Source organism: Camelus bactrianus, chromosome 12, assembly GCF_048773025.1.
Source record: "Camelus bactrianus isolate YW-2024 breed Bactrian camel chromosome 12, ASM4877302v1, whole genome shotgun sequence".
In the NCBI taxonomy this organism is placed as follows: domain Eukaryota; kingdom Metazoa; phylum Chordata; class Mammalia; order Artiodactyla; family Camelidae; genus Camelus; species Camelus bactrianus.
In genome coordinates this window covers 7,410,316-7,422,810 of record NC_133550.1, presented here as the reverse complement: position 1 = coordinate 7,422,810, position 12,495 = coordinate 7,410,316, and the positions used below count along the sequence as shown (strand labels likewise).

At 48.9% G+C, this 12,495-nt stretch overlaps 1 protein-coding gene across 3 annotated transcripts; it reads right to left on the bottom strand.

Annotated features, from left to right (window-relative positions):
- Nucleotides 1-64: 64 nt before the first annotated feature.
- Nucleotides 65-10,820, bottom strand: PIP4K2C (phosphatidylinositol-5-phosphate 4-kinase type 2 gamma). Of its 3 annotated transcripts, none has more exons than XM_074374612.1 (11): nt 10,550-10,820; nt 7,873-7,970; nt 7,097-7,193; nt 6,584-6,727; nt 3,935-4,081; nt 3,703-3,741; nt 3,029-3,142; nt 2,393-2,660; nt 2,112-2,215; nt 1,829-1,928; nt 65-1,532 (listed from the first exon to the last, which is right to left on the bottom strand). In XM_074374612.1, exons 1-10 carry the CDS (start codon nt 10,718-10,720, stop codon nt 1,848-1,850), a joined length of 1,263 nt encoding a protein of 420 aa, XP_074230713.1. In that variant the 5' UTR covers nt 10,721-10,820; the 3' UTR covers nt 65-1,532; nt 1,829-1,847. The 3 variants fall into 3 exon arrangements, with proteins under 3 accessions (XP_074230713.1, XP_074230714.1, XP_074230715.1); XM_074374613.1 differs by having other exon boundaries at nt 65-1,365; XM_074374614.1 differs by having other exon boundaries at nt 65-1,362.
- Nucleotides 10,821-12,495: the final 1,675 nt, after the last annotated feature.

Sequence of the window (12,495 nt, the reverse complement as noted above, 5' to 3'; positions counted from 1 at the left end):
CATCCCTAAGCACAGGCTTGCAAAAACGGGAGGAGAGGGGGAAAGAGGCATTTCTGTGAAGGAATTTGGATTCAATAATTTATTTTCTATATAGTGACAGCAATGAGTAAATATACAAGATATTTTTAATTAATTAATAAAACAAAAAGGTGAAAAACGGAAGCAACAATGAAGAAAACCATAATGCTTATGATGTATCAGCCAAATGGTCAGAAAACCCATTTCTAAAGAACAGCAGTTGCTGGTGTCATGGAGTTTTATTGCATTCAACAGGGGAAAGGAAGACGGCTGGAATGAAAAAGATCCATCAGGCTCCATCAGGAAGATAGCATAGGGGCTCCAATCCTTAACTGGGGACTCCTCTTGTTCCTTCCTTTGGAGCAGAAGATGGAGGAGAGGGAGCAATTCTCCTTTATGACCTCATGACTTCTTGTGAGACAGATCAGTCCAGCCAGATACAGAGCCAAGAGCCTTTGCACCCCCACAGGTTAGTTGCTGGTGCCCATCTTTGTTTTAGAGAAATGCAGAAGCCGGGGGGGGGGGTGTGTAGAATCAAAAGAATGTCTGCTTTAGCCCCAGAGGCATTGGAGGGAGAGGAGGACACCATCTCAGCTCATCAGGGTCCTCCGCATTCTGAGAATATCACGCAGCAACTCATCTCTCTTTGGAGGGGGCTGGGTGATTGAGTTATGGCTCTGACTCCTCTCTGGGGGTGGAGAGTGAAGATGACAAAGAAGGCCATCTGTCCCCTGGGAGACACAGTAGCAGTATAAGATGGGACAAAAAAGAACAGAATAACAAATCCAACTGGAAAAAAGGGTTTCAGAAGGGGTGGGGGAAGGAAGTATACTAGGGCCACATTTCCAGGGAGTAGAGGAGGTCCCTACACGTGAGACCTCCATCTTCTTGAAATGACAAGGGTTGACCCAGATAGAGATATTCCTTCCCTTCTGTTAGGACTAAAACCTCAGGGATGGCCAGACATGAAGAAAGGAAATTTAACATGAGGAATGAGCCTTACAGCCCTGGCCCATCCTCCTAGCCTCCAGAACTGGCCACACCCACACTGAAGGGTTCCAGCCCCAGGAGGGATATGAGGTCCTGGTGAAGAGCAGCAATAGTTAAACGTTCCACCCTGGATTCAACACTTTGGTAGCCAGGCCATCTCTGGGCTCCTTCTTGACAGAGACCTTCTCCAGTTCCCTGCATAATCACAAGAGTCCTCAGAGGTCCCACCTCCATGAGGTGCCAGGCTGCTGAGCACTCTCCACCCCATCTTTTAAGATCAGCCACATCCCATCATGTTGTACGCATGTCTGCACCCACATCTGTAGTATCTTGGAACATCTTCCATCCCAGGGCCTACTGGGAAGGAAGCATGCCACAATGAGCTCTATAAAGTTATCAGCAAAATTCAGACACTCTTAGTGCATCTCATATGACAGAGGGCATCCAGAGTAGTTGCTTGAGCCAGGTCCATCTGTCCAGTCAGGTCCTGAAGATGGCAAACAACCCCCTTCCCCCAGCTCCTCCTAGGTTATGGGAACAACAGGACATCTTACAAAGATCAAGGCACTTGGGAGCGTCAACAGTAACACTCTAATGAAGCAAGCAGACTTGTTGAGGGGAAGGGAGAGGAGGAGGGAAGGGGAGAGAGGTAAATGTAATTCCGAGGGCCAAGAAGAGCCTACTCCACAAGATGGAGTTATTTGGATGGAAGGCGCTTGTAGCCTAAAGTCAGCAAAGGAGGAAGAGAAGTGGCCAGGATATCCACAATTGCCCCAAGCCTCTCAGAACCCCACCACCTGGAACATAAAGCAGCAGTCACCATGGAATCAGGCCGTCTCTTAGGCAAAGATGTTGGTAATAAAATCCAGGAATCGCTTAGCATACTGCTCAGGATGGACAGTCGAGATCTCTGCCCCCGCCTGTGAGAAGAGGTATGGAAGATGGTGTCAGTGCCCGCCTTTCCCATTCCCCGCCCTCTGTGCCATCCAGACCAATTCCATACCCAACCCCTCGTTCTTTTGCCACCCCACTGCTCTGACACGACTCTCTCTTCCCAAAGAACAGTCAAGACAGGAAAGGAAAAGACTTGAGAGAACCCTTACCCCATGCTTGACAGTTTTGGCGGCATGAGCTGCTTTCTTCTTGGCATCATACTGTGTCAGGATGTCAATGAGGCCCATGAAATAAACCTCCTTCTGGGGGGCCCCTGGGTGGAGAGACCAGGGGAAAGAGACCAGCAGTGAACAGCAAGTGTAGTCCCAAATCCCTCTCGCCAGGAACCAGTCAGATCTGTGAAAAGCTAACCAGCTTCTCCACCCACCACCCTGGTCCCCGTTCCCCAGGAACTACCCTCCCCATCCTTAAAATTTCCAGGATCTCTCACCCTCCGCGCTCCGGATGGCGTAGACATCAATGAAGGATTCAAACTCTCCAGGGCCCAGGGGCCGGTGGGAATGGATGTAGCCGCCGATACCCTCAGGGGAAGTGCCGTAGGAGCCCACCAGAGCAGGAGGCCCAGTCAGGCCGCAGTCCCCATCCCCCTCTGACTCCTCCTCCCGCACAGGTCCCTCCTCCTCTGGTTCAGAGCCCCGAATGATGTCATGGATGCCCAGCAGAAGGCTGTAGTCCATGATCTTCAGCTGCACTAGGAACTGAGACCCCAGTGACAAATGAGATGCCTCAGATCCTCCTCTCCACTCCCAAGTACCACCCTTATACCTCCACCCCTGAATTCCTGGGGCCCTCCTGGGGAAGTGTAAAAATTGAGGGTTGGGAGTATACTATTGCCCTTTGTTACCTAAATGTCCTGGTATCTAAGATCATCCTTTTAGCTCATTCCAGCCACTTCCTCCATAGGTCACCGCTAGGGGTTTTCATGTCTCATACCCAACTCCCCTACATGCAGAAAACCCAAAGGGAAGGGAAGGAGTTCCCTCATATTGTGAATGAGAGAGACAACTGCCCTGTGGGGAGCAAAAAAGGGAAACAGAGCCATTTCCCCGAGCACCCCAGTCATCACCTCCACATCTCTCTTTAGCTTCTCTAGAAAGACCTTCTTCTCCTCTTCACCAATATAGACTTTCTGGTTCTTGTTGAGAAAGTCCATATCCTTAAGGGTGGGCAATTCTTTCACCTGAGAATAGGTAAAGGGACGTCTTGCGACCGCAGCCCTTCCCCCGCGGTCGCAGCGAGCCCTGCTCCATCTAGGGCTCCGTCTCTAACTCGGGGCCGCCAGGGGAGAGAGAGTCACGGCCCAGCTCTCATCTGGCTCCGCGCTGCGGTGCTGCCCAGTCTGTTCTCACCGCCAGTGGCTCCCCCAGCCTCAGTCACTGCAGCTACACCTGCTTTTCGCCTATGGTTTTCAGTCCAGACCCTCCAAGCTGACTTTTCTTTCTTCCTCTTAAGCAGAAACAGCTGCTTGAATATGAAAGCTCAGAATGCAAGGTGGCAGGTAAGCATCTGGCTCTTGAAGTCCCCGAACCTTCCCCATGGAATAACCCGTGCCAGTGACAAAGCAGCTCTTCCCGCCGCTCCTCCCCAACAATCCCTGGATCAGTGAAAGTTCATATCTCTCTTCTCTTTGGTGGTTTAAGATAAAAATAAATAGCCGGTGATCCCTACTTCTTTATCCTAAGAAGATCCCTTTCACCTGCCCTCCCCTATCCCTCACCCTGTCACTTAAAATTATATCACCTTCTCCTTATCGCTGGCTTCCCGGGACACTAGCGAGCCCTGTGAAGAGACCCAAAGATTAAGTCAGCAAAAATGGCTAAAAGAACAGCCAGAACCCAGCTCCTAAGACAAGTGCTTTAAACCCACAGCCCTCTTTCCTTTAAAATGAGTCATCGAGTGCCCTCCCTGGCCCTTCCCCACTCTCAGGTCATCAGGAGCCTCCCCGCTCCAGTGCTCACCATCCTCCCCTTACCTTGAGGTCATACTTCCTGTGTACAGGAAGACGATGGCTAAACATGTTGCGCATCACAAGCATGTAGCTGTCCTCGTTGTCCACGCTAACCCGGTACATGCCCAGGAACTGGGGCAGCAGCGTGCTGCCATGGCACTTCACAATGTACTGCGGTGGAAGGGAGGAAGGGAGGGGGAGTCTGAGCAGCAGATACACAAACAGCCCAGGGATGGGAATTCAAATGCTACTGTTCCACAGGGAGGCAGAAAACTTCAAGTAAGAGGTTACAGAAGGTCCAAAGTGGTGGGGGCTTTCTAAAGATGCCCCTGGTTATTCAGTTTCTGAATCCTCATCTCCTCTGGTTTATTCTGTTCGTATGTCTCCTAATTTTAAATGTTAATGTTGTGTTTCATCTTTATTATTCCTGGAGACAGGGAAGGCATTACTATCCTTGTTTTGGACCTTCCTTATGTGTAAGTGATCACGGAACCAGGATTAGAAATCACATCCCTTTATCAACAAAATGATTTTATCTAGACCGATGTTTCTTGGTGAGCTAGATTCCCGTAGCAATAATGTTTGCATGATATGTCCTATAATTTGCATTCTTTTTTAAAAATTTATATTTTTTTTGGAAGGGGGAGGGAGGTATAATTTGCATTCTTAAAAAAAAAAAATTCCTCTTTCAATGCCACCGTCTCAGTATTGCTGCCCACTTCTCTCCATAGCCAACCTTCTCAGAAAATTAGTCAGCCATCAATCCACTTCCTCTTTCTCATTCACACCTCAAGTCACCGAAATCAGATTTATACCCTCATTTCTCCTCTGAAATTTCCCCACTCCTTACTGCTTCACATCCCTCAGTTGTGAAATCTAACGGGTACCTAGCACTATCATATTTCAAGTGGTGGCCCTAGATACTACTGCCCAGCCTCTCCTTTTAACTCTTCACCCTGAGCTCCCATCACACTGCTCTGATTCTCCTCCCCTCTGCCTCAAATCCTGTATGGAATGAAGCAGGGAATAAATCATTAGAAGCATCCATCGACTCTCAGTCTCCTTAATGGGTTCTCTTCTCTATTTGCTCCTTAAGGTTCTGTCCTCAACCTTCTTTTCATTTCACCCTGCACTTCCCTTCAATAATCTTGTCTAAATTCAGTGATAATTAGCACCTATTTACCTATAACTCTGAAATCTAGAATCCAAGTCTAATTCTCTTTCCTGAAACCCATACCCCAATCACTTACTGGACATCTATACCTGGATGACTGCAGAACCCAAACTCAACATGCCTAAATCAGAACTGTCTTCCTTCAAAAACCAATTTCTTTTTCTGCTTCCCAACTGTTGGTGAATGGGCACCTAGTCATCCCCAGCCAGGAATTTGGGAGTGCCTTTGCCTTAATTCCCACAATTCTCTCAAAGGTCTTCCTTTCCATGTCCACCGCTGTCACTCCTCCAGGCCTTTGTCATTTCTCACCTGGACTATTATAATTACCTCCTAACTGGTATCTCCACTCCCAGTATTTCCCCTCTGCAATCCAGTCTCTAAAATGCTGTCACGGGGATGTTTCTAAATAACATATATATCACTCCGCTGCAAACCACCTTCAGGATGAAGCCCAAGCTCTTTGTGTGGCTTATAAAACCCTTCCCAGTCTGGCTCCTGCCTAACTAATTTTCCACAATGCCTCATCCCAGCCACACGGAATTTCCTGTGGTTCTGCAATGCCAAGCTCTCTTATGGCTCTGTGTTTTCCTTTGCCTAGAATGCTCTCTTCCATCTTGTCCAATGGCTAGTCCCTACTAGTCATTCAAGAATCAACTCCCAGGATACTCCCTCTAAAAGACTCTCTTTGAGCCTCCCAAGTGCACCTCTTGCCCCAGGTGAGCCAGGATGCTCTTCCTCTGCCACCCAGGGCATTCTGAAGGTACCTCTGCTCCTTGCACATGTCTTGCTGGTGTGCTGGCTTACCGGGCTCTACCATTAGACCAAGAGATCCTCCAAGGCCACGGCCGTTTCATTCACTTCTTTCTCTACTGTCTAACGTAGAGCCTGATAATAACAGATATTTAATATTTGCTGAATAACCAAAAACTCTTTTTAGACTCTTTCATTTATTCCTTGCTCATTGATTTTGATGAGATTTTTCTTAAGAAGAAAGATATTCAGTCATATTTTTATTCCCAAAATATTCCAGGCACTTCAAATTCCAGATTCATCTGATCAGACAAAACAGGTTCCCTAATCCCAGTTAGAGCTGGATATGATCATGGCATCTCCTCTCCAGTTTATCCCATTTATCCTGGTTTTCTCCCCAAACTGCATCTGTCCCTGATAGTACATTGGGTATTAACACTTCACCCAAGTCTGACTATAGTTAATCCTTTACTCTACGTGTGCCCTTTCTGTATCAATCCACAGTGGTTTTAGGTTGTAAGCACCAAATGAGAAGGAACATGTCTAAACTCTTCTAGTTAGTGAAACACAAAGAGGCATATAGAGGCTCTCTTTGTGAAATGCCTAGTTTTCAAAAGCATGATGTCAAGTGCTTCTTGGGGAGCAACATGGGTTTTGGGAGGAAGAGGGGAAGGGTATCTCCCCATGCGCTCTGGCCGCTAAGCTGAATGGGGAGGGGAGGGGAGGAATGAGGCTGGAGAGAGGCTGACCTGGTGGTAGTTGGAGAGGTTGCTGTGCATGTCAGCAATGTCCTCACTGGATACTTCTTTGATGACCAGAGTCCGATCATAGGAGATAAGGAAGCGACCGTCACTGCCTTCAGTTTCACTCGGGGGGCTTCGGGTTAGGGACACCTGGGGACACAGAATAGGCTAGAGGCTCTTTTCTTTCCCCTTTATATGGAGAAGTAAGTCATAGGGATGGTGGTCACTGAGCACATCTGAAAGTGGATAGAACCCTAGCATAAGAGGATGAGCAGGAGTTCTAACTCTAGTGTCCATAGTTGGACTAAATGAAATTGAAAGCAAAATTTTTAATGTATCTACATTTTTCCCCCAAGGACAGGGTTTACAGCTTTCATCAGATTTTGGAAGATGCCTGTGACCACAGAAAGGTTAAGAATCATACTGGTCAAGGCCCTCACTTCTCCAAACATGACAGTCCCAAGGATTCCCCAGTTGTCAGGGAGAAAGGACTGCCCTCACCCCATAATGGACTCTCACCAAGTAGTCCTGGTCATCAATGCCAAATCGATCACGGAGGTTCCTGAAGACCTGGGGACAATATTCCTTGAACTTGAAATGACTGGGCAGATTTTCCCTGCAATAGGGGTTTTCAAGATAAGAAAACAAATTAACAATATTACCTTACATTTATATAGGGCTAGACAGTTTGTAAAACACCTTCACACGTATCATCTTATCTGATTCTCATAAAACCCTAGTGAGGGCCTTTAAAGGTGTATTATTCCCATTTTATAGAAGGGGAGACTGGCTCAGGGTGGTTGAGTGATCTGCTTAAGTCTTGTGACTTACAGTAAGTGGCTTAAGCAGAACCAGGATCTACTGCTCATCCAAACAGCAGCATTTCCCAAATCTCAAGTGAGTCAGAGACACCCTTAAATCAGTAACAGGCGCCCGTTTTGAATGGCCTCTCCTGCTCCTAGGAGGGCTTAGAGGACTCGGGTAATTCTTTCAGGTTGTCCCTCTTAGATGCTAATGTATGGCATCCAAACGTATCTACCCAGGGAATCACCAGGCTAGAGGTGAGATAAACTAGTACATGCAGCTAAGGGTGTAGGGAACACTGGAAATTATTTTAGTGGCTTCTTTACACAACACAATTAAATTTCTGCATTGGGAAGATTAGACAATACAGTACAACTTGTAAGTTGCCTTCTAGATCTAAAACCTTTAACGCATTGAATCTTAACTCTGAAAATTATTTTTTACTCTCTTCTAGGAAGGCTGACACGAGAAGGGTGGGGATTCCTCTATACCTGTGGAAAAGGTGATTGTTGACCTTGATTTTGGAGCTGGCTTTAAAGTCGTCAGGCAGCAGCATCACCGGGGGAGGCACCTGGCTGAGCTCATTGATCTGATAAGCCAAAACAAGAAGAGAGAGGCAGTGAGCAGGGGTGTGGAGAGCAGGTTATACACTGTGTCTGGGCAAGAGTCAGGAAAGGGCAACTCAAACCTCATTCCTTTAAAAACACTGGTTATGCAGAGGTGAGGGAATGTCTGACCTCTTCTGCTGCCTAACAAGGCCTGCAGGAAGCAACCCTTGCACACAGCCCCTCACTCACACTCCCGCCCCCCTGGAACTTCATGCTTACAACAGTCATTGTATATTAGGCAAACCCTGCAAGCAACTCAGGACTATTTTTAAAGCTGTGAGAAATTCTAGAGAAAAAAGATACCCTTGGCAGACTCAAGACATTCAAAACAAACAGTTCCATGCTCCACTGGAAACAAAACAAAATGCATTTTCAAAGTACAAAGAGTTAATGAGAGTCTGAGGGGTCAACCGCTGGAAGAATGAAAAGGCCATATCCGAAGGAGGCGCCTCCCTTCAAACAGGACCAGTCTTTCCAGACCACTCTGACCCAGTTCTCTGCAATAGATCCGCACCTGCCTAGGTGTAAAGTAAAAGAAAAGCAGATGATTTCAGTGGGAATGCAGGCAGGTGGAGGATATGAGACCATTAGGAGTCTGTTCACTAAAGGCAAGACAACCCACAGCCCAAAGGATGCAAGAAGCATCACATGCTCTCCTCAGCCCCCAGAATCAGCAGTCTGCTAATTCACGGTGGAAAAGGAGTTCCTGCACTAAGGAACCCTGAGGAGATGTGCTTTCTGCCCCGTTGCCACAGTGTCCTTCACCCATCTTTAACAGTGCACTTACCACGTGACTTTAATCACTAGTTTATGTGGGTTCTCCACCTAGGTTGTGAGCTCTTCCAGGGCAAGAACCAGTTCTAGTCATCTACATCTCTCAGGTGCCCAGCTAACACAGCATCTGGCACACGGTGGTCCTGACATGTTTATTAACTGAATAAACGGATGCCTTGTCTATCCTTACTTGATCGTTTGACAGAGGTTATGAAGTACAGTCTAACCTACATCCCATAACCTGCAGTGAAACCCAGCTCCTCTCATTCTCAGTAGAAAAGGAGGACAGAACATATTCCTCCAGGGAAAAAAAAAAAAAAAGCAAGCCACTAGAGATTCCCAGCCTCAAATTCAGCTATAGTTCTTCATGCCCCCTCCTCGCCACCTGCTGTTAAGCAGGCTGAATCATCACTAAGACATATGTTCAAGGAATTTCTCTATTCCAGACACTTAAAGTAAATGTGTGCTGGATAGAGAGTAGGGTACTGGGGCTAAAGTATATAGACCTAGGGAAGCTGAGGCAGGTCATATGTGTAATTCCCCAATCCTTATCAAAGGAAAGCCCTCCTTGTTAAGCTTCCCAAAGGGATGGATGGACCTGGAAGGTACAGAAGAGAGGCAGTCCTACCTCCCATCAGCCTTGCCCATATCAAGTGCCTTAGACCGAATACTCCCGGATAAGACACCACCACCCAGGGAGATGGGAGCCACCCACAGAGCCACGGATGCAAAAGGGGGTTGACTGACCCCAAATGACATTTTAAGCCACACATTAAGAATGTGACAAAAACTGCATTCTTCCTCATCCTCTTCCACCTCCACAACACTACCATGACTATAACATTTCAAGGAAGATGAAGTTTTAAAATATTGCCTGTCCAATTCAAGGTCACTCCATCTTTCCCACTCCAGATCTGAGGGAAGCGGAGCGATGGCTGTGTCAAATGAGTTACCGTCAGGAAAGGAGATGCGCTGGCCTCTTTGGCCTCCTGATTTCCAGGTCATACGGTCTACGGCAATTCCCTGCTTGTAAAATTCACCACCATAGTGTTCCCAGCACCAGAGCTCCTGGGTCATCTCTTTGGTCAAAGATGGCCCTCACTTAAATAAATACCATCACTCCAGCCAGCAATAGGTTGCAGTTAAGACCAAAGGCTTATATACATTAAGTCCTGTTTTGCTTAGGGTGGGGCAGCTTCTCTGAAACGCTGTACCTCTGGAAGGGAAAGGAAGGGACATGCAGGCTTAGAAGGTCCAGGAAGCCTGGAGCTTCCCCCAAAGCCAAGGTTCCAAAGTCAAGCACAGCGGCTGGAAAGCAAGGTGCAAAGGAAAGTGAACTATCCCCCTCATCAATCACCCTCCCTGCTCCGCTTCTAGTCACACTCACACTCTCACCGGAGACCTCACCACCAACCCAAAAGAGCCACTCCCCCTAATGTCCTTCCAGACGGAGGCGGGTCCCGGCCGGTCTTCGTGGCCTGGGGCTGAGGCTGGAACTGGCAGGAAGGAGGCAGGGAGCTGGATTTCAGGTGGGGAAGACGGAAACAGAGAGAAGTAAACGGCAGAGGGAGGGAGGAAAGGTCCATGTTTAAAAAAACAGAGGTCTAGAGCAAGAAGGTACGCTGAGGGAACATCTGGAGGTAGGTGGGCAGGGACCAGGACGGCCCGGGGGGAAAGTGGCGGCGCGAGGGGCTCCGGAGACGGAAGCCGGGAAACAAGGACGCCCGGAGGCGCAGGAGCTGAGCGGTTCGGACAGGACCGCCGCGGGGCGAGGGCCGGGTCTCACCGAGTGGGCTACGCCCCAGAGGAACACGCCCACCAGCGGGTCTGCCGCCCGGAACACCTTCACCTTCTGCTGCACGAAATGCTTCTTCTTGGTTTTGGAAGCGAAGCCGAAACCCGTGCCGGGGGCCGCTGTCGCCGCCGGTACAGAGGCCGGCGGGACCGAGGACGCCATAATCTCCAGCGCACCCCACCGAGTGGAAGCCGGAGCCGGCCGCGCTGCGGGCTCCCGACCCCGGAAGCGGCGCTCACCTGAGCCTCTGTCACGTGACCGGAGGCCGGCCCGCAGGCGCGCGAGCGGGGCGGGGCGGGGCGGGCTGACTCCGCCCCCTGGCGCCGGCCCTCCCCGCCCCCACGCCCGCGCGCTGGGTGGGCGCACCTGGCGCCGGGGGAGGCGCGCGGAAGCTGTGTTCGCTGAGGGCTGCGCGCAGTCCGCGAAGACCTGACCGGCGACCCGGGCGATGAGGATGCCACCTGATTAGCCCCTCGGTCGAGGGCTTCTTTGCTGCAAGGTTGCCGCCTTCCGGTTTTGCCCAGTTTCCAGAATAACCTCCCGTCTGAGGCTAACCCGAAAGCATTTCTTCACAAAGCAGGAGATCCCTTAAGCGGTTTTTGTGCTTTTAGAAGGACCGCTCAGGCATCATTCTGGAAGGTGTCCGGAGTATTGCGAACGTTTAGGCACAAGATGAGGAACTAAAACAGTGGCTACTGGGATAGAAAGAAGGGGATGGCATCTAGAGGTATAGTTTCATGTCGATTTGGAAAATTCTCAGAGAATGAGGAATTTTAGGGAAAGGGAGACGTTGAGAATGAATCCCAGGCTTCTGGCTAAGGTGAAAAGAGATGGCGGTGACATGAAGAGGAGTCTTTGGTGAAAACATGAGTTGGTACGTGTTTACACCTGAGGGCAGCTGGACGTATGGTCCCAGAGCTCACCAGAATGGTCTGGGCTGGAGATACGGATTTAATAATTGTCGTGGAATCTGTCGGGGTGGATGACACCTCCCAGGGAGGGCAAGCAAGGACCAAGGGCTGAACCCCGGTGTAGACCAGCACATGAAAGGCTAGTGGGAGAAGGCTGAGAAGGGGTAGCCAGAGAAGTAAAAGGGGCCAGGAGAGCAGGTCACAAAAGCCAAGGGAGTCGAGTTTCAAGAAGGAAGGAATGGAGAGCAGTGTCAGATGTCATGGAGAGGTGCCCATTGTTTTTGGCAGCTAGTAACCTTTGGAGAGTACTTTCAGCACAACAAGAGCCAGATCAAGTTGGGCTGAGGGATGAATGGATGGTGAGGAAGCAGGGAGGGGAAGCTTGGGACTTTTTCAGGGAATTTGGCTGTGAGAAAACAAGGTGGGGAGTGGCTTATAGAGAAACACACGGTCAAACCCACTTTGAAGGTAGACCTTACCGAGAAGGGAAGAAATCACTGAGACAGAAGTTAACAAAGAAGATGTAAACTGCCCAAGTCTGCATCACTTTTACTTATTTTATATATTGGGTCTATGTAAGTATCTTAGGAATGAAGGATCTAGAAATGACTTGATTTAGTCCAGTGAAGGGAGATGTATCCCTTGTGAGAAGGGAGAAAGGAAAGGATCTGTGTAGACTGAGGTGTGTAGGTGGGAGGGGCATGAAGAATTAAGTCACCTTAATTTCCCTTTTAAAGCAGACAAAGTTGTTGCCTGAGAGGAGGGTGAGAAGGGATGTTGAGGCGTGAGGGTTTTGCCAGTTGCTCTGGGTGGTGGGAGAAGAGCAGGAACACACAGAAGGAACTGTGCCAGCACAGAAGATCCAGTTAGCTCTGTGGCTCTTTGTTTTTAATTGCCCCGATGTTTTGGTTGTGAGGTTTTCTCCACACATCTCAGAAGCTTTGAGTAGAGAAGACAGGCAGGGCTGTGCTCTAAAATGGAGGTTAGAAGGGTGATTGTGGTGAATGATCTTGGGACAAGAGAACT